Raw genomic sequence first — 20828 nt, 5'->3', positions numbered from 1 at the left:
TACGTTAGAGACCTCACATGTACTCCTGCGTGCATGCATGTATACACTAATCATTTAAAAGATCTCGCTCTATATATACATAACTACATAGCTATAGCGCTCATAAATAAAATTATATTTAAGAGCAAGAAAGCGCTACACAATCATATGGGATCATTGTCTTGCTGAAATGTCCACCCTTGTTTCATCTTCATGAGCCTGGTAGATGGCAGCAGATTTTTATCAGAAATGTCTCAGCACATTTGTCCAATCATCCTTCCTTCAATTATATGAAGTTTGCCTCTTTCACATGCAGAAAAACAGCCGCACACCATGGTGTTTCCACCTCCAAACAGCACTGTTGGCTTGCTTGTTTTCTGGTGATACAGTGCCTTTTGGCCTCCAAACATGGTGTGTATTATGGCATCCAAAGAGTTAACATTTGGTATCATCTCACCCGACTTTATTCTTCCAGTATATCAAAGACTCGTCTAAATAACGTTGAGCAAACTTTAAAAGCACTTGAACATGCTTTTTGTTTAGCAGTGGGGTCTTGATAGGTGAGTGTGCATACAGGCCATGGAGGTTGAGTGCATTGCTTATTGCGCTCTTTGAAACAATTGTACCTGCTGATTCCACATCTTTCTGTAGCTCTCCACAGATAGTCCATGGCTCTTGGACAACTCTTCTGGTAATTATTTTCACACTCTTCTGTCTGACATCTTGTGGGAAGCACCTGGTCGTGTCCAGTTTATGGTGAAATGAGGTTTTTCCACTTCCAGATTATGGCCCCAACAGTGCTCACTGGAGCCTTCAGTGATTTAGAAATTCTTCTGTAACCAATGCTATCAATATGTTTTGCAACAACAAGGTTGCAAAAATCTTTAGAGAGCTCAGTGGTTTTACCCATCACGAGATGTTGTTTCTTGAGTGGCACCTTGGTAATGCGGCACCTTTTTATTGGCCATCAGTTGATCCCACTGATATTGTTCAATAAGTGGCAGGCATTGCTTTCTAATTACTGATACGGTAGATTTCAGTTGGTGTCATAAATTTCCATGGCTTTTTTCCACCTCTTTTTCTGCATGTGTTGAAAAATGTTTCCCTGTGTAATTTCCGGTTATTACACAAGTTAAGGACATCTATGGTTTGATTTCATCGCCCGTGTGGATTGCAAGGATTGTTACCGACGTTGAGAAATTCATGTCAATATCACCTTTAGAAAAACATTTACTTAGAAAATTGGTGACGTGTTCAATAATTATTTCACTCGATGTATACAGTGGTTTGCGAAAGCATTCCCCCCACCCCCTTTGTTTTTCTTTTTATTGTGAAGCACACAACAAATAGGACAAAATAAATGAAAATTTCAGTATGCATAATTATTCACCCCCCTATAGTCAGTATTTTGTAGAGCCTCCCTTTGCAGCAATTATCGCTGCAAGTCCCTTTGGCCAAGTCTCTATTAGCTTTCCACTGGAATTTTTGCCCACACCTCAAAGCAAATCTGCCCCAGCGCCTTCAAATTAGATGGTTCCTCTGATGAACAGCAATCTTCAAGTGTGACCACAGATTCTCAATTGGATTATGGTCTGGGCAATAGCGGGGATTCAGGCGCTGTACCCCCGCGATCGCCACAGGTACTTTGGCTGATGTTACAGCCAGGTCCCAGCTCTCACTGTCTGGAGCAATGCCCGCACCGCTCCCGGCAGTTTAACCCCCTGACTTCTGCAATCAATGCTATTGCAGCATTCAGGAGACAGGGAGAGGAATTGCTTACCTCTCCCTGGCGATCGGGTCCCTATAATGTGATCACAGGGACCTGATCGCTGCCATGATAAAACTGGGTGGTCACCATGCAACCCCAGGTTACTGAGCTACACAGCACCTCACAGACCATGTTGTATGCATGGTGTGTGAGGCGAAGTGCTGTGAGCGCAGCACTGACATATAGAAACACAGAAGAAAAAAAAAGCAGAAAAAGAGCCTGTCAATTCTCTTTTTTCTGCAACAAAATCTGCAAGGAAAAAAGAAGCAACATTTGCACAACATTTCAGGATTCTCGTAGACTTTGCTGGCATGTGTTTTTCCTTGCAGTATTGCTTAAAATCTGCAAGGAAAAAGCAATCTGTGAACAGAGCCTTAAGCTCATGAAAAATGGGCACAAAACCAAAAGTTGTGTTTATAGTTTTGTTCAGTGTATACACAAACACACACGTCCAAAAAGCCTTTTTTAGCAAAGCATAACTGAAAAGCAATGATAAATACTCAACATATTTAGTGAAGTATACATCGTGTTACATGCTTGCCGATTGCTGAGCAAGGAGCTGAAATATCTGCTGCAAGCACAAACCTGTTTTCTAGATGCAGCTAGTCCTTGTAACCACTCACACACTCTAGCCCAAAGCCACTGCTGAATGCATTTATTAACTTGTGTACCATTTCCGTAATATGGAAGAACATGTAGTTATGTTTCTGAAATCAAATATAGCACAATGTGATAAAACTCATATCACATGTTTCTTCGTTGTGTCGTATATGAATTACTTTGTCTTTTATTACATTTTTACAGGTAATGTTTGCAAATGCTTCCAGAGTTGGACAGGGGTCAGCATGGTCACTTTGATCGGCCGGCAGCTACACAGCCCCATACAAAGCAAGCTGCAAAGCAGCTTTGTATTATGAACAGTATTAATTATTTGCCAATTTCATAAAGCAATTTTGTAACTTTTCTATAGGATCACACCAGATGGACCATTCTTCACTTCCACAGGTATCAATAAGCTTTGTGTGCTTATGCCAGTGTTGCAACAGTGTGCCTTCCCTTGCGGTAAATTCAATACCTTCCAACTTTTTGTCATGTTTAGTGATGGGTGGACCCAGACTGTAAAAGTCTGGATATGCGTGGTTTCAAAGGTGCCCAGGAGCCGAGCACGGGATTCCTGGGTAATGGATCCAGATGCGGCACTCGAGAAATTTAAAAAAAACTAAAGGATAAAATAAAGAAGATAAGAGTGAAGCGAGCGCTTCAAACGTACGAAGGCTCCATCACGGCTGTAAACTGCTCCCGTGGCCTCTCAATCACTTCTTGGGCCGCTCATCAGTACTCATCTGGACGCACTGTTTTCCCTGCCCACCGGCCCGCCTGGCATCTGTGATTAGTTGCAGTCAGATGCGTCCCAAGTCTGTGTGACAGCGTCTGCCTGCAACCAATCATAGGTGCTGTCTGCGGGTCAGTATCGTGGTATAAAAATAAATAAAACAATTCACGTACGGCCCCCCCATATTATGATACTCAGCACAGATAAAGCCAATGGCTACAGGCTGCAGCCCCCAGCCCTGCGCTTATCTTGGCTGTGTATCAAAATAAGAGGAACCAAAATTGTTTTTTTTTTTTTCAATTATTTTAATAAATAATAATTTAAAAAATTGGTGTGCAACCCCCCCGACCACCCCATCCCCCCCAATTTTGATACCCAGCCATGATAAAACCCGATAGCTGAAGGCTAGTATTCTCAGAATGGGGAGGCCTATGGTTATTAGGCCTCCTCCCAGCCTGAAAATAGCAACCTGCAGCTGCCCGAGATTGTCGCATCCATTAGATGCGACAAGCTTGGCGCTTTACCCAGCTCTTCCATCTAATGGATGTGACAATCCTGGGCGGCTGCAGGTTGCTATTTTTAGGCTGAAGGTTATTAGCAATCGCATCGGATGCCCTATGTCGGTTTAACCCCAGACTATAATAAAGACGCACATAGTGCCTGGGTTTAGACTAGAATGTACGGGCTCCTTCCAGGTTAGTGGGCCTGCCCAGCTTGGTTAGTGAGCGTGACCAGCTTGGTTGGCAGGCTTGGCAAGGTTTCCTCCTGTCCACTATAATCATGCAAGGGTGGCTTCGCCTCCGCCATGCACCCATCCCATCTTGGGGTCTTACCCCGAGGCCCCTGCTCCTATTATAAACAACTTCATGCCCACGAGGACTTAGAAAAAGAATGTTTATTCCATCTGGAAAGCATCAGGCTACATTTTGAATACGAGCCCCAAACCCCCTCCTCACATCACGTGACAAATTACGTCATACCTGTTAGGAGCCCTTACGTTCTGGCATCTACCATATAGTGCCTGCGTATGGAAGCAGTAAGTTGCCACTCAGTGTGGGGGCGCGTCTGACTGCAACCAATCACAGGTGCTGGTGAGGGGGGAAAGTAGTGCATATCCAATGAAGGTTAAGTAGCTGCTCCAGAAGTGAATGCGCAACCTGGAAGCAGCATACAGCCATGACAGAGCCTTCTTAAGTACTCCGCGTGCGCTCCTATCCCTTATACCAATATTTTTAATCTCCAGTTTCTGATCCCCATGGACTTATATGGGGACCGGATTCTGGACCGGAACCGGATTTAAAAAAAAAAAAAAAAAAAAAAAAAGTTAACAGGGACCCGCCGGTCCCAGTTATCTGCCAGTCCGCTCATCACTAGTTATATTCTTAAAACTATTATATAACAATTTTGTAGTGTAGTACTCAAAAGACACTACCCCATTACAGCAGGGGTGGGGAACCTTCAGCCCGCAAGTCACATGTGGCCTGCAATGACAATGACCTTTTCTACGGCCCCCAGGCACCGCAGTGCTCGCGTGGCAGCAGCGTCTTACCAGCTGCTTGCCCTTTTAAACCAAAGTTGTTTGTTCAAATCTAGCAGGGTAATTTTCAAGTTGATAAATTTTTGCAGCCTCTGAAGGTTTGTAGAAATTTCCAAATGGCCCCCGGCAGAAAAAAGGTTCCCACCCCTGAATTACAGAATGTAGTTAACATGAAAGTTGTATTTGTACTGCAACAAAGTGATATGTATCAAAGTAGCAATAGATGCCAATAAGCCAAGGTTTCTCAGCACAACCGCCCCCATCATCACTGCACACACCGCCACTACCGCCCCCATCATCACCGCACACACCGGCACTACCGCTCCCATCATCACCGCACACACCGCCACTACCGCCCCCATCATCACCGCACACACCGCCACTACCGACCCCATCATCATCGCACACATCCCGGCACTACCGCCCCCATCATCACTGCACAAACCGGCACTACCGCTCCCATCATCACCGCACACACCACTACCGACCGGATCATCACCGCACACATCCCGGCACTACTGCTCCCATCATCACCGCACACACTGGCACGAACGCTCAAATTATCACCGCACACACGCAGGCACTACCGCCCCCATCATCACTGCACACACCGTCACTATCACCCCCATCATCACCGCACAACCCGGCACTACCGCCCCCATAATCGCCGCACACACCAGCACTACTGCACCCATCATCATCGCACACACCGGCACTACTGCACCCATCATCATCGCACACACCGACACTACTGCACCCATCATCACCGCACACACCGGCACTACCGCTCCCATCATCACCGCACACACGCAGGCACTACCGCCCTCATCATCACCGCACACACCGGCACTACCGCCCCATCATCACCGCACACACCGGCACTACCTCTCCAATCATCACCGCAAACATGCAGGCACTACCGCACACATCATCACCGCACACACTACCTCAGTGACGACCCCGCTGACAGCGCGACATACTTCAGTTGCTGCGTGGAGCTGACAGAGAGCGGCGGTGTTCTACGGCCACTCCTGTCAGCTTCCGATGTAGCAGAGCTGAAAGCGTTGTGTGACCTCGTGAGGATTACGCCGGACCTGGAGGGGTATTTGGGGATTAGTAAAGGGATGAACGAGGGTGTTTTTTATCTTTTAGTATTTCTTTTGGGTGTATGTGTTTATTTACTTTCACTTACACTTTAAACATTGGGGGTGTCTCATAGACGCCTGCCATGATTAACCCAGGACTTAAAGGCAGCTATGGGCTGCCATTAACTCCTTATTACCTCGATTGCCACCGCACCAGGGCAATTCGGGATGAGCTGGGTAGAGTCCCGGGATTGTTGCATCTAATGAATGCGGCAATTCCGGGCGGCTGCTGGCTGATATTTTTAGGCTGGGGGGCTCCCCATAACGTGGGGCTCCCCATCCTGAGAATACCAGCCTTCAGCCGTGTGGCTTTACCTTGGCTGGTATTAAAATTGGGGGGGACCGCACGCCTTTTTTTAAATTATTTATTTATTGTACTGCACGATATAGGTCCGCCTACCGGCAGCTGTGATTGGTTGCAGTGAGACAGCTGTCACTCAGCGTGGGGGCGTGTCTGACTGCAACCAATCATAGCCGCCGGTGGGTAGGGGAAGCAGGGAATACGAGATGGAATAATGAGCGGTCGGCATTTTCAAAAGAGAAGCCGCCGGAGCAGTGTGACAGCTGTGCAGCGCCGCGCCCGTGATAGTGGAGTATGAGAGAGGGGGTGAGAGGGAGAGACCGACCGATAAAGATAGAGAGACCAGGAGTAATTTTAAACGATTTAGATCGTTCTGCTGGACATGCTGAGCATGCTCCATAGAACGTGACGGAATCCATCAGTGGATTCCGCCGCTTAGCGCATAGCAGTGGAATCCGCCACCATAGACAATAATTAGACACCTTGGCGGATTCCAAGGTGCATTGTATTAACAACACCAAATACGCTACATGCAGCGTTCCATCCTCCCGGCGCTGCGTCAAAATAACGACTCAGAGGCAGCCAGCGGATGCAACGCAGACACTTGCGTCACAGTCCGTCGCCAATACAAGTCTATGAAAAATAGCGCAGTCCGTTAACGGACTGCGCTATTTTCCATAGCAGCGGATTGTGCTGAACGCATGTGTGAAAGTACCCTAACATGCGTCCTGAACGTTTTTTGCAGGAAAAGCAGATCCAGTGCAAATACGTTTTCATTTCAATGCATTTGCAATGGACGCGCGTCAACATGCGTTGACATGCGTTTGCATGCGGTATAGTGAGGATCCAGCGATTTGCAGTATTTTAACATTTTTCAAAAACGCTACTTTTTTGTAGCGTTTTTGTGCTGCGTCCAAATACTGTTCGTCACTGGATCCTGACTATACTGCACGCAAACGCATGTGAACGTTGGCATGCTGATAGACAGGATCATGTTGGGCACAAACCAGCCTGGCGTGATCAGAGTCTCTGTCAGTCTCTCTCCTTGTCGGTCGGTCTCTCTCTCAGTCTCTCTCTGTCTTTCTGTCGGTCTCTCTTTCTCTCTCTATGTCGATCTCTCCCTCTCACCCCCTCTCTCATACTCACCGATCACGGGTGCGGCGCTGCACGGCTGTCACACTGCTCTGGCGGCTTCTCCTCTTTTGAAAATGCCGGCCGCTCATTATTCCATCTCGTATTCCCTGCTTCCCCTGCCCACCGGCGCCTATGATTGGTTGCAGTCAGACACGCCCTCATGCCGAGTGACAGCTGTCTCACTGCAACCAATCACAGCCGCCGATGGGCGGGTCTATATCGTGCAGTACAATAAATAAATTGAATAAAAAAAATGGCGTGCCGTCCCCCCCAATTTTGATACCAGCCAAAGTAAAGCCAAACGGCTGAAGGCTGGTATTCTCAGGATGGGGAGCCCCACAGCCTAAAAATATCAGCCAGCAGCGATGGCAATCGGGGTAATAAGGAGTTAATGGCAGCCCATAGCTGCTATTAAGTCTTAGGTTAATCATGGCAGGCGTCTATGAGACACCCCAAATTATTAACCTGTACGTGACAGTAAATAAACACATACACCCGAAAAAATCCTTTATAAAAGACAAAAAAACACCCTTTTTCACCACTTTATTAAAATCCCCAAATACCCCTCCAGGTCCGGTGTAATCCACACGAGCTCCCACGACGCATCCAGCTCTGCTACATGAAGCTGACAGGAGTGGCCGTAGAACACCGCCACTCGCTGTGAGCTCCATGCAGCAACTGAAGTTGCGCGATCAGCGGTGACGTAACTCAGGTAGTGCCTGTGTGTGTGGTGATGATGGGTGCGGTAGTGCCGTTGTGTGCGGTGACAATGGATGCGGTAGTCTGTCTTTCTCTGTCTGTCTGTCTCGTTCAGTTCCCTTCGCTCCCGATCACATGACTCCAACATCCGCCCACAAGTTCAAGTGACAGGATCCTGTAAAATAACACATGCATTTGCATGCATTTTTCTTTGGAAAAACAAGATCCGCTTTTGCAGCAAAAAAACGTTTAGGACGCATGTTAAAAAAACAGTGTGAAAGCAGCCTAATATGGAATGTCATGACTATGTACATATGCTGTACTGTGAACAGTTCATTTAAAACACTAATGACTGGTACAAAAATAAAAGAATAGAGTAAAATGTGGGATAAATAACCTTGAGTAAAGGCTGCAAATACAGTACCTTCCTTCCTCATTCCCACACGGAAGCATTTCTTTAGGCGGCAGTACTGACATTGGTTGCGATGATGTTGGTCTATTTGGCAGTCACGATTTGACCTATAGGTAAACAAAAAACAGGTTAAAATAAAAGTATAGGAAGCAATCTCTCAATACAAGGATAGGCTACAGAGTTATAAAACCCCAAATATATCCCACATAACCACCAAGCCTAGTCAGAAAAACAGCATGTTCAACATGCAGATTTCTCACAGCTGTCAAGTGATAAATAAATTACTTTGTGGCTTATTAAAATTTCATAGGTAATGCTTGCAGAAAAATATTCCCTCTTTAAAGTGGGTTAGACATCCCTGGCACAAACACAGGAGCTCACCCACACAAACTCTCTGTATTCAACCTCTAATACAATTCCTAGGACTTCATGGAAACCCCTACTATCACATAATAAGGCCTCATTCAGATGGACATGTAGCACTTGTGTTTAACTGGCTATACTACAACCCTGAGATACTACTCAACCAAACGTACAGCACCATATAACCCGATGTATCTGAACCATGGAGCTGCCAAATGTTAGTCCGAACATGTAAGTTATACAAGATTACAAAACACAAGTAACGGTGGAGAGTAGATGTCCTGCACACATTTCTGCAATGGTCCTGTTCATCTGAATGGGGCCTGCAGAAATGTACTGGTCTCCAAAAGCATGGAATGGGCTTTCCTTAAAGTATTGTAAACCTGCCTGATGAAGGAGGCTTTGTGCTCGGAGAGCTTGCTAATATTTTTCTGGTTATCCAGTAAAAGGTTTTACTCTTAGGCTATGTGCCCACGGGAGCCTGTTTGTGCGGATTACAATATAATAATAATGACACAGAAGATCTTCTGTGTCATTATTCTTAATATATTGTCCTGAGGAAGGGGGCAGAGTCCCCTGAAACGCGTAGTCTTTGTTCATGTTCCTAAATAAATGACTTGGAATACTAACTTTTTGGATTGAATGGTGACAAGCGCGGCGATGATCCCCGAATTCCTATAGAAGTCTCTGTTTCCAATTTATGGGTCCACAGCTGTCTCCACCAGCGTTTATGCTTCATTAGGTGTTGTGACCTTTCACAACATCTGTAGGTGAGTGCACCCTATAATCCTTTCACTGTTTTTATCAGTTAAGACCCTATGCGCCTGTCTTTTCCTCCACAGTCCTTGTATTTTTCAGATTATAAGACGCACATTTCCTCCCAAAAATTTGGGAGGAAAATGAGGGGTGTGTTTTAAAATCCGAACATAGCATAATGGGGGAGGGGGCACCTGGCTGCGTACTGGGCAGCCAGGGGCCCGTGGCTGCCTACGGGGCAACCGGGGGCCCGTGGCTGCCTACGGGGCAACCGGGGGCCCGTGGCTGCCTACGGGGCAACCGGGGGCCCGTGGCTGCCTACGGGGCAACCGGGGGCCCGTGGCTGCCTACGGGGCAACTGGGGGCCCGTGGCTGCCTACGGGGCAACCGGGGGCCCGTGGCTGCCTACGGGGCAACCGGGGGCCCGTGGCTGCCTACGGTGAAAACGGGTGCCTGTGGCTGCATACGGGGCAACCAGGTGCCTGTCGGTGCCGGCTGCCTCTGATACTGCAGGATACTTCATTATAGACAGAGGGCACCACCAAAAGAAAGAAGAGAGACACCAACTGGGAGCAGGGGAGCGCATCAAGGTCCTGCGGCAGAATATACACATCAGATCACATATGCACACACACAGACACACACTATAGATCGCATACACACACTCACCATATCCAGTGATATCTCTTGCTTCTCGGCGCACGTAAGGACCTGCGACCCTGTGCAGTAGATCTTCCAGGACCTGTGGGAGGATCACATGGCCGGAAGCACGTGGTATCACTGGATGTGGTGAGTGTGTGCGTGCGATTCTACCAGTATGTGCAATTTCGTGAGTGTATGCGATCGGATGTGTGAGTGTGTGTTTTGATGTGTGTGTCGGCCGGACGTAGGGGAGTCCGGCGTGCAGCACATCTGCCTGGAGCACCCGCCGTAGATCAGGAGGAATGATGTGGAATCTGATGTGTGTGTGTATGCTATCTGATGTGTGAGTGTGATCTGATGTATGTGTCAGTCAGATGCAGGGGAGGGCAACGTGCAGCCCAGAGATCCCAGGGAGGAATGATATGGAATTTGATGTGTGTGTCTGTCTATATAAGTGTATGCTATCTGATGTGTGAATGTGTGTCTATGCTACCTGATGTGTGAGTGTATGATCTGATGTATGTGTGTCGGCCAGACGCAGGGGAGGGCGACGTGCTGGGAGATCACGACGAGCTGTGAGCCACACAGACGTAAATATGATGATCCTGGGAAAGGGGGGGGGGGGGGGTTTCTGCTTTTTGTTGGGGGTAAACTTACCCCAAACCATGTCTGCTCGAGAATAAGACACCCCCTGAAAATAAGACCTAGTGCTTTTTTCGGGGCAAAAAAAATAAAAAAATAATAAACATATAAGACTGTTTTATTTTCAGGGAAACAGGGTAGCTATGCTCCTTTGAAGAGACCATGCATCAGGAGGGTTGTAAAGCTGGCTATACACTAGAAATTTCAAATAGCCACATAATTATTTTGTACCACCTCTTGACAAGATTTTGATACACAAAAGGGTTTGACAGATGTATGGCATATATCTGTAGAAAAAGTGTTTACCATGTAGGATCTTTTGGGCATCACATGCAAATGTTGGCAATACTTAGTCACTTATGCCAAAAGACAGATGTGCCCCCGATCAATATCAATAGAAGACACCAAACCACTGAGCAAGACAAAGAAGACCCTCTCAATTTGGAAAGATTTATTGTTTTAGCTTATGATGCTGATGTCTATAACAAGTTTCACAGACCAATCATAATGTTGAAAGTGGCCATCTGAAACCTCTAGTGTATGGCAAAAAAAAAATAAAAAAAAGGTCAGTGGTGCCCTTGTCAAACGGATTAAAAAATGACCTCTGGAGAAGAAAGAAATAGAAAGTAAATTGGAGAGTTCTTCGGAGGCTAGTTCAGTCTTTAAATCTGGCTACGTATCTTCATAAGGAACTGAGCTATTGCGTTAGATCTAGGAAGGGCAAAATAAATACCGTAGTATTTATTGGCCATATTCACCCATCAGGTCTCAGTGAGAAAAGTAAAAGAGCTAATCAAATAGCAGTTTTTTGTCATTTTTATTCCTTAGATATTCCAATTATTAATAGCTTTTTATTTAAATATTGTTTGATGATGAAGAGGAAAGGATTATTAGAATATAGTGAATACACATTCTAACTCCTCTGCGTTTTTGCCACTCACATAGGATATGTTGATATCTAGCATCTGCATTTGCTATGATGTGCAAGATGGGGTTAATCCATTCTTCCATATGGGTAAAGGTAAATAGAATGGTAGCAGGGAAGAAGGGCGTGTTATGTCTTAAATAAACACTGCAAAGGTCAAGAGTAATAATGCTGCTCTTAGTGGAGGCCAGGCCTACAAAGAGATTGCACAGAACTCCTGATATACTGGTCCATTACATCAGAGCATTTTCCTCACACCAAGCTTAATTACAGCGTGTAAACAAGTCACCACCATCATGTATCATTCCCATCATCTGCTGAAACTGACTTCATCTCCTTTCTGAAGGATAGGGCATGTTAGCTTTCAGTATACCCCATCCACCCTGCTCTGCATCCATGTATCCTGCCTTTTTATTGCAAATACATCTATGCTCAGATAAACAGACCATGGAGGGTCAATTCGTTTTTACAGACACCTTATAGTGCTGTATTATGGCAATGTTCTACCTTACAAGCAATGATTCAAGAAAATAGCTTTGTCCTATAGCATCTTATGGGAAAAAAAAACCCCAATGCATGACTCTGTATGAGCACAAACGAAAACAGGTACAGTATGGCTCCACAGTTGTCTATGTGACATTACAGAATGTAGAACAGCACACATAATAATAATGCCCAGCTCATTCACCCACAGAATTTTGCAAACATCATTAATTCTTCATTGCTTTCAAGGTCTGAGGTCAGTCACCTAAAAAATTCCATCAGAGTTCAGCAACCTGTCCAGGCCGAACACTCCGAACAGAGATGACCGCTGAGCATTTCTCGAGTTTACACTGGCTGAAGCTGCATGAAGAAGGGCATGGATACAGCACCTGACTCAGCACTCCCAAATCTCCAGCACTAAAATCAAATGCCCAGACGATAGGGAAGAGCAACAAGCAGGGGGCTTCTTAGGCTACTTTCACACATCCGGTTTTTGCCGTGCGGCACAATACGGCGCTCTGCAGAAAAAACACAACAGTTTTTTTTTGCCGCCGGTTGCGTTTTTTCCCGCATAGACTTGCATTAGCGCCGTATTGTGCCGCATGGCCTTGCGTTGCATCTGGTTTCTGCCGGATGCGGCATATTTAGCCCATGCGGCAGCCGGATGGAACGTTGCCTGGCACGATTCACAATGCAAGCCTATGGACGCCGGATGCGGTTTTTGGCACTGCACATGCTCAGTATCAAGCCGCATCCGTCAAAAACCAGACGGACCGCATGGAAAAACTTATGCAACGGATCCGTTTTTTTTCACCGCATCCGTTGTATAGGTTTTTGACCCGGATTGTGCCGCTCAGCACAAACCGGATGTGTGAAAGCAGCCTAAGGCTGCTTTCACACTACGATTTTTTAACATGCGTCCTGAACGTTTTTTTAACGCAAAAACGGATCCAGTGCAAATGCGTTTTCATTTCAATGCATTTGCAATGGACTCGCCTCAACATGCGTTCCCCTGCGTTTGCGTGCAGTTTAGTCAGGATCCAGCGATTTGCAGTTTTTTAACTTTTTTTCAAAAACGCTACTTGTAGCGTTTTTGAGCTGCGTCCAAATACTGCAAATTGCTGGATCCTGACTATACTGCACGCAAACGCATGTGAACGCTGGCATGCTGATAGACAGGATCCTGCTTGCTCTACTGAGCATGCCCAGAAACCAGCCTCAGGTGATCAGTCTCCCTCTCTCCCCCTCCCTCTCTCCCCCGCCTGAGAGCCAACCAAGATAAATAACGGGTAACCAAGCAAAGCGCTTCTCTTAGTTACCCGATGTTTACCTTGGTTACGTGTGCAGGGAGCAGGCAGCCCGGCTCCTAGCACCTGCACATGCTCGTAACCAACGTAAATATCGGGTATCCAAGCAAGTTACCCGATGTTTACCTTGGTTACGAGCCTCTGCAGCTGTCAGATGCCGGCTCCTAGTTTCACGTTCAGTTCCCCTCACTCCCGATCACATGACTCCAATGCCCGCCCATAAACTTCAAGTGACAGGATCCAGTAAAATAACACATGTGTTTACTTGCGTTTTTCTCTGCAAAAACAGGATCCGCTTTTGCAGCAAAAAACGTTCATGACGCATGCTAAAAAAACGTAGTGTGAAAGCAGCCTTACACACCTCAAATACAGCAGCTGCTATGCAAGAAAACCTTTGTCAGACTCAGACTCTATACTTAACACAGACAGCGTCTGCTGTGAAATGGACGCACCCCCTGGGCTGTTCAGATCACAGCTGAGGGAGGAGATCACAGCCATCTTTGTGGAGCCCACAGCTATGCTGTGTGCTGCACTTCCCCCCTGTCACCTGCTCGGGAAGTGTGAGTACTGGCTCCGGGCCGCCGCTACACTCCCCCCTCCCCGCTACCCTCATGGTATATGGAGGAGCACAAAATACAGCAGGGCTTAGAATAGAGCGGCACACGGAATACAGCAGAGCACAGTATACAGTGGAGCGCATTATACGGAGGAGCGCGGTATACAGCAGAGCGCAGTCTACAGCGGCAGGTGGTATAATGCGGCGCGTGGTATACAGTGGAGCGCAGTATACGAAGCAGCACGGAATACAGCAAAGCGCGGTAAACGGAGGAGCACGGAATGAGAGTGTGTGTGCGGCAGAGCATTGCGGGCATGTGGCAGAGCATTGCTGGTACAGGGTGTGCAGAGCGGTACGTGGGGAGCACTATGCAGCAGTCCTCGGTGACACTTTAGGCATTCGGATCACTTTGCAGCCACCAACAAGATGGCCCCGAACTGTGATACTAAACTTCATCTTCTCTTATCCTATTGGAAACACCCAGATTGTGAGGGGCAGGTGACATCACACACAGGAGACCAGATTCTGCCCACTTTTACTGCAGTTGTAATGTGAGCTAATTCTACAGCAGGTATACAACAGGATTTCAGCAGCTGCTCCCCGTAGTGTTTAACAGTGGAAAATATCAAACTTAACCATTTTTTTATATATTTTCCTCAATTAAAAACAAATAATCTTTAAACAAAACATTAAAACTTTACATTTTTTCAGTTATTGAATTTTTTTTTTCTTTTTTGACAACATCTTCCCTTTAACAATAGGTTTTAAAACATACATAAAAAACCCATAAAATTTCAAGTCATCTCCTTTTAACCCATTAAAATTAAGAATAAAGATATAAAAAAATTAAAAAATAATACACGTGGTATTAGCGCGTCTATAAGAGTCAAAATATAAAATTAATCTTAATTGGTAAATACTATAAAAAAAAATTGATTTAAAACGCCAAAAGTATGGGGTTTTTGGAGGTGGATAGTTGGTATAAAGGAACCCAGCTGTATTGCTCCTCCCCACACAGATCTCCAGGAGATAAAAGACCAAAAGGTGTCAGTAATGGACTGCTGTGCTCACAACTTGCAATTACTCTACAGTGAGAGCAACAGGACATCAATCATCAATCTCTCACAGGAGCAGCCTATGCTAAGCTACATGGGGGGGGTGTTCTTTCCTGAGCATTACTTCTGAATGTCTAGAGGATACCCATGATATTAGAGGTCCCACTTGCAAATTTGAGGGAATAAAAAAACAAAAAACAAAAAAAAACCTGCTTCAAAAATTCTAAGAGGAATATATTCATTCCATTGTATACAAAAAGAAATGTGGGTGCAAAATAAGGCAAACTACATACACCGGCTCAAGAGCAGAGACCACACTTAGGCTGCTTTCACACTACGTTTATTTAACATGCGTCCTGAACGTTTTTTAACGCAGAAACGGATCCAGTGCAAATGCGTTTTCATTTCAATGCATTTGCAATGGACTCGCGTTAACATGCGTTCACATGCGTTTGTGTGCGTTATAGTGAGGATCCAGCGACTTGCAGTTTTTTAACATCTTTCAAAAACGCTATTTGTAGCGTTTTTGAGCTGCGTCCAAATACTACAAATCGCTGGATCCTGACTCAACAGCACGCAAACGCATGTGAACGCTGGCATGCTGATAGACAGGATCCTGCTTGCTCTACTGAGCATGCCCAGAAACCAGCCTCCGTGATCAGTCTCTCTCTCCCTCGCCCTCTCTCTCCCCCTCCCTCTCTCTCCACTCTCCCCCGCCTGAAAGCTGCGGACACTCGTAACCAAGGTAAATATCGGGTAACCACTTCTCTTAGTTACCCGATGTTTACGTTGGTTACGTGTGCAGGGAGCCCGGCTCCTAGCAACTGCAGACGCTTGTAACCAAAGTAAATATCGGGTATCCAAGCAAGTATACCCGATGTTTACCTTGGTTACGAGCCTCGCAGCTATCAGATGCCGGCTCCCAGTCTGGCACGTTTAGTTCCCCTCACTCCCGATCACATGACTCCAATGCCCGCCCCTAAACATCCAGTGACAGGATCCTGCAAAATAACACATGCGTTTGCATGCATTTTTTGCTGTAAAAGCAGGATCCGCTTTTGCAGCAAAAAACCGTTCAGGACGCATGTTAAAAAGACGTAGTGTGAAAGCAGCCTTAAAGGAATTCTGAACCATTACAATTTAACCTACTATAGCAACCACAGCAACTAGATGGTTGACCAAGGTAAGAGCTCCAACTATATACTCCCCCCACCCAACACAAAAATACACACACAAACTAGGTTGGTGGTTGCTATAGCAACTGAAGGCCTAGCAATGATCTCTGTTCTTGCCATCCATGAAAGCCTATTAGGCCCTTCCAGCAGGAAAACTTAAAGAGGTTATCCGGCTTATTTTGCCTATTTTTTATTTAACCATTGGGTTACATAGGGTAGGTGGATAGATACCAACTACCTACCTGCCATGGTGCCAACCCCTCTCCCCTAGGTCATAGCGGTCACGTGACCACTCCTGTCGGTATTTTGCTGCATCCTGTGATGTCATATCAACAAGGGCAGGACCTTGTTGACTGGCATCACAGCCAACGTAGTGTTGCTGCCCTCCTGCCAACCTGGTACAGTGCGACGCAGTGTCTGCCTCCTCTCATCTTTCCCTTGCCCCTCCCCGCTCCCTGTGCGTGCAATGTCTTCTCCAGTGCAGTGTATGTGCCGGGGCCCTAGACCAGCAGGGGACACACACGCTGTCGCTGACACTGTTTGCCAGACTGTGTCGGCAGTCCAGTATGATGTATGGGCCCAGGTAACTTTCTCCCCCCTCCTCCTTGGACTGTCTCTCTGCACTATGTATTGAGTGCAGCGTCCTGACCTCCTGACTTTTGAATACTGCAGGGAGCAGAGACCAGGGACGTCCCCTGACATCTTCGGTCAGCAGTACTGATCTCCTGCATCTCTAGGACACCACTCAGCTGTAGGGAGGCTGCGCTCACCACAGGGGAGAGAAGAGAGACCACAGGGGGAGAATAGAGTGCACAAGGAGGGGACTGTATTATGTAACATTATATAACTCCATGTATGCGTGTGCGGGTATATTATACATTATACAATACACACATAGTGTATATATCTACTATAGACTCACATTAGGCGATATATATAGTTTTCATAACAGTGTTCATTTATCTATCAGGTGCTGGGGCAGAATACTGACAGCCAATGAGTGTGCAGAGGGCGGGGCTGGACACTGAGGCTGGGCGGTACCAGCTGTGACTGTGAAGTTTGGCTAACAAGCACAGGAAGGTGTCATGTCTGGTTGAGCTGCAGGTAAAGTGGGCACAGAAAATAAAGTGATAATTCAAGAGGGACAAATGTTATAAACAAAAAAAAAAAAAAAAAAAAATACTACTGGGGTGTTTTAGATGACAATACAGCATGGATCAGCTTAAAAAAATTTGGGGGATTTTGTGGCCGGACAATTTCTTTAACGAGCTTGCAGTGATCCTCACAAGATCTCCTTCTCTACTCTTCTCTTATTTCCTCTTCCCACAATCACATACAAGATTTCTCCCGCATCTCCCCCATACTCTGGAACTCTCTACCGCAACATATTAGACTCTCGCCTACTGTGGAAACCTTCAAAAGGAACCTGAAGACTTACCGTATTTTTTGGATTATAAGACGCACTTTTCCTTCAAAGAATTTGAGAGGAAATTGAAGGGTGCATCGTAAAATCCGAAAATAGCAGTTCTGTGTACGGGCGGCCGGGTGCCTCTCTATCCCGGCTGCCTCTCTCTGCGGTTGGGCGGACGGCTGTGCGGACTGCGGTGGCTGTGCAGCGACTGTCCCAGTCTGTCCGCGGTCCCGGTTTCAAATGATGGCATCGGGAGTCAACGCTTGCACAAATGGAGCTCCATGCGCAGATTGAGCTCTTGGATGAGAGCTCCATCTGCGCACGTGCCGCTCCAGGTGCCATCAGGTGCCTGCGGACAGACTGGGACACTCACCGCACCGGCCTGCTCTACCACTGACCCCGCCGTTGCCATTGTCACTGACCCGCCACGGCCACTGACCTGCCGCTGACACCATTGACCCGCCGCCGCTGTTAGCACAGCCTCTGCCTCCTGTGACTCAGCTCCACCACCGCTGCCGCCCCCCTTCGGTAAGACAACACAGGAGTATAAAGGCACTGTCACAAATAACGAGATCGCTAGCGAGATCGCAGCTGAGTCACGGTTTCCGTGACGCAGTAGCGATCTCGTTAGCGATCTTGTTATGTGTGATACCTACCAGCGATCAGGCCCCTGCTGTGAGATCTCTAGTCGTTGCAGAATGGTCCAGGCCCTTTTCTTCAAAGGCGATGTCCTGCTGGGCAGGACACATCGCTGTGTTTGACACTGTGTGACAGGGTCACAGAGACTGCTGAGATCGTTATACAGGTCGCTACTGCGACCTGTATTGTTCCTGCATCGCTGGTAAGATCTAAAGGGGGCTTTACACGGTAGCGATATCGCTAGCAATTTGTAGCGATAGCGAACGTGTAAGTACCCGCCCCCGTCGCGCATGCGATCGCTGCCGCAGCGAACATTATCGCTACGACAGCGTCACACATACTTACCTGGTCGGCGGCGTCACTGTGACTGCCGAACAATCCCTCCTTCAAGGGGGAGGGACGTTCGGCATCACAGCGACGTCATCGCAACGTCACTAAGCGTCCGGCCAATCAAAGCGGAGGGGCGGAGATGAGCAGGACGTAACATCCCGCCCACCTCCTTCCCCCCCGCATTGTGGCCGGTGGCAGGTAAGGAGACGTTCCTCGCTCCTGCGGTGTCACACAGATAAACAACCCTTACCGATTTTTGAGTTTAGGACGACCTCTCCATGGTGAACGATTTTCACCATTTTTGAGGTCGCTTAAGGTCGCTGGTCAGTGTCACACGCTGCGATATCGTTAATGACGCCGGATGTGCGTCACTAACAACTTGACCCCGATGACAAAACATTAACGATATCGTAGCGTGTAAAGCCCCCTTAACTGTGTGACATCTCACCTGCGACCTCCCAGCGACTTACCTGCGATCCCTATCAGGTCGCATCGTTTTCGGGATCGCTGGTAAAGGGTACTTTACACACTGCGACATCGCTAGCGATCTCATTAGCGATGTGAAATTCTAGATCGCAAGTGCGATCTTTTGAGATCGCACATGCGTAAAATGACCTATGTGCGACCTCGAAAGATCGCACTTGTAATCTAGAATTTCACATCTCTAATGAGATCGCTAGCGATGTCGCAGTGTGTAAAGTACCCTTAAGTCGTTGTGTGTGACTGACCCCATTTTTATTTTTATCTTTAGTTCTAAATTCTAAACGACTTGTGCAGCTGTGGGCTGCCATAAAGTCCTTATTACCCAGATTGTCAACGCACCAGGGCAACGGAAAGAGCAAGGTCCAGCGCCAGAATTGGTGCATTTAATGGAGAACCATGGCCCTTCCACCATTAATAATATTAGCCAAGTTGTCTGCTGTACCTTGGTTGGTTTTAAAAAAAATGGGGGACATACTACGTCATTTGTTTTACCAAAAAATAATTTAAAAAAACAAAAACAGCTGGCCAAGCTAGCTATCGCTCTATTTATCGAGCTATGCTATCTTTCTGTATTATTATCTATTCTTTTTATCTCTTCTAATCTTTCTTTATTATTATCTATCCTATCCCTCTTTCTATTTTATATGTTCTATCAATAGATTTGACTTAAAAAACGCATTGGGCAAAAATGCAGGTAATCACGCAGCAAAACCGCATGTGGGGTTTTTTTTATGTGTTTTTGCAGCGGGTGCGTTTTTTGGGGGCCAAAAACGTGCATCTTTGTGGTAACCAAAAAGATGCAGCGTCTGCACATAGTCCAAATGGGTGATGAAGCAATTCCTTGAATGCAGCCACATTTGTCCATTGAGCTTCATTTATTGTTACCTGAGTTTGGTGAGGTCTACAAGAAATGGTTTCAGCTAAAGCAATCGTTCAATCATTAAATAAGTGCTGCCATAACGAGTGTTTTGATTGACAATTGTCCCTTTTCCAGCACGTCTCTTTAAGGCTAAGTTCACACATCCTGTGTTTTGCATCAGTCACAATCCGTAGCCTTGAGGAATTACGGAATCCTGCAAAATATTTTGCAGGAATCCTGTATTTCCCCATAGACTTCTATTAGTGACGGATTGCGACTGATGACCCTGCGTTGCATCCGCTGCGTCGCGGTCCGTCGTTTTTGACTGACCGCCGAGCGGAGAGCAACGCAGAATGTAACGTTTTTCGGGCCGTCAAAATTAACGCGCCGCGCAGGAATCCGTCGCCATCCGTCAAGCTTGTAATGCATGTCTATGGTGCTGGATTCCGTCGTAATCCGTCTTACAACGGAATCCAGCGCAGGATTCCGTCATGCTCTACTGAGCATGCCCAGCATGCTTGGCACGCCCACTGGGCTGTCCCAAACACAGACGGATCATGACTGATCCGTCAAAAAACGGATGCACAGCGGATGTAACGGACGCAACTGATCCGTTTTTTCACAGGATTCCTGTGAAAGGAATCCTGTGAAAAACACATCAGTTGCATCAGTTGACATCTTGAAAATGACTGATCCGTTGCTGACGGACCTGACGGATTGAAAACACAGGATGTGTGAACTTAGCCTAAGATGGAATAAATTTTAGGGGTTCTGGCAGCAATAACCAATTTCCTCACTTTGCAAATCAGAGTTCCAGCATGTCCCTCTTGCAGACTCTCTCTTATTGCCAGCTGCAGCGTGTGCACAACACAGCGCATGTGATAAATATTAGAG

General features: G+C 46.6%; 1 protein-coding gene across 2 annotated transcripts in view; it reads right to left on the bottom strand.

Moving 5' to 3' along the window:
* The window catches only part of NR2F6 (nuclear receptor subfamily 2 group F member 6), a 63376-nt gene that overhangs the window by 24308 nt on the left and 18240 nt on the right, over positions 1-20828 (bottom strand). The window contains exon 2 of one of the 2 annotated variants that reach the window (XM_075314799.1): positions 8294-8415. In XM_075314799.1, the coding sequence (XP_075170914.1) occupies positions 8294-8415 (122 nt within the window). The remainder of the gene's footprint in view (positions 1-8293; positions 8416-20828) is intronic. The other variant, XM_075314809.1, reaches the window with a different exon arrangement.

The sequence above is a fragment of the Anomaloglossus baeobatrachus genome, chromosome 1 (assembly GCF_048569485.1).
Source record: "Anomaloglossus baeobatrachus isolate aAnoBae1 chromosome 1, aAnoBae1.hap1, whole genome shotgun sequence".
Taxonomy (NCBI): domain Eukaryota; kingdom Metazoa; phylum Chordata; class Amphibia; order Anura; family Aromobatidae; genus Anomaloglossus; species Anomaloglossus baeobatrachus.
Note: the sequence above shows the minus strand (reverse complement) of the source record. Positions and strands in the feature narration are given on the sequence as shown.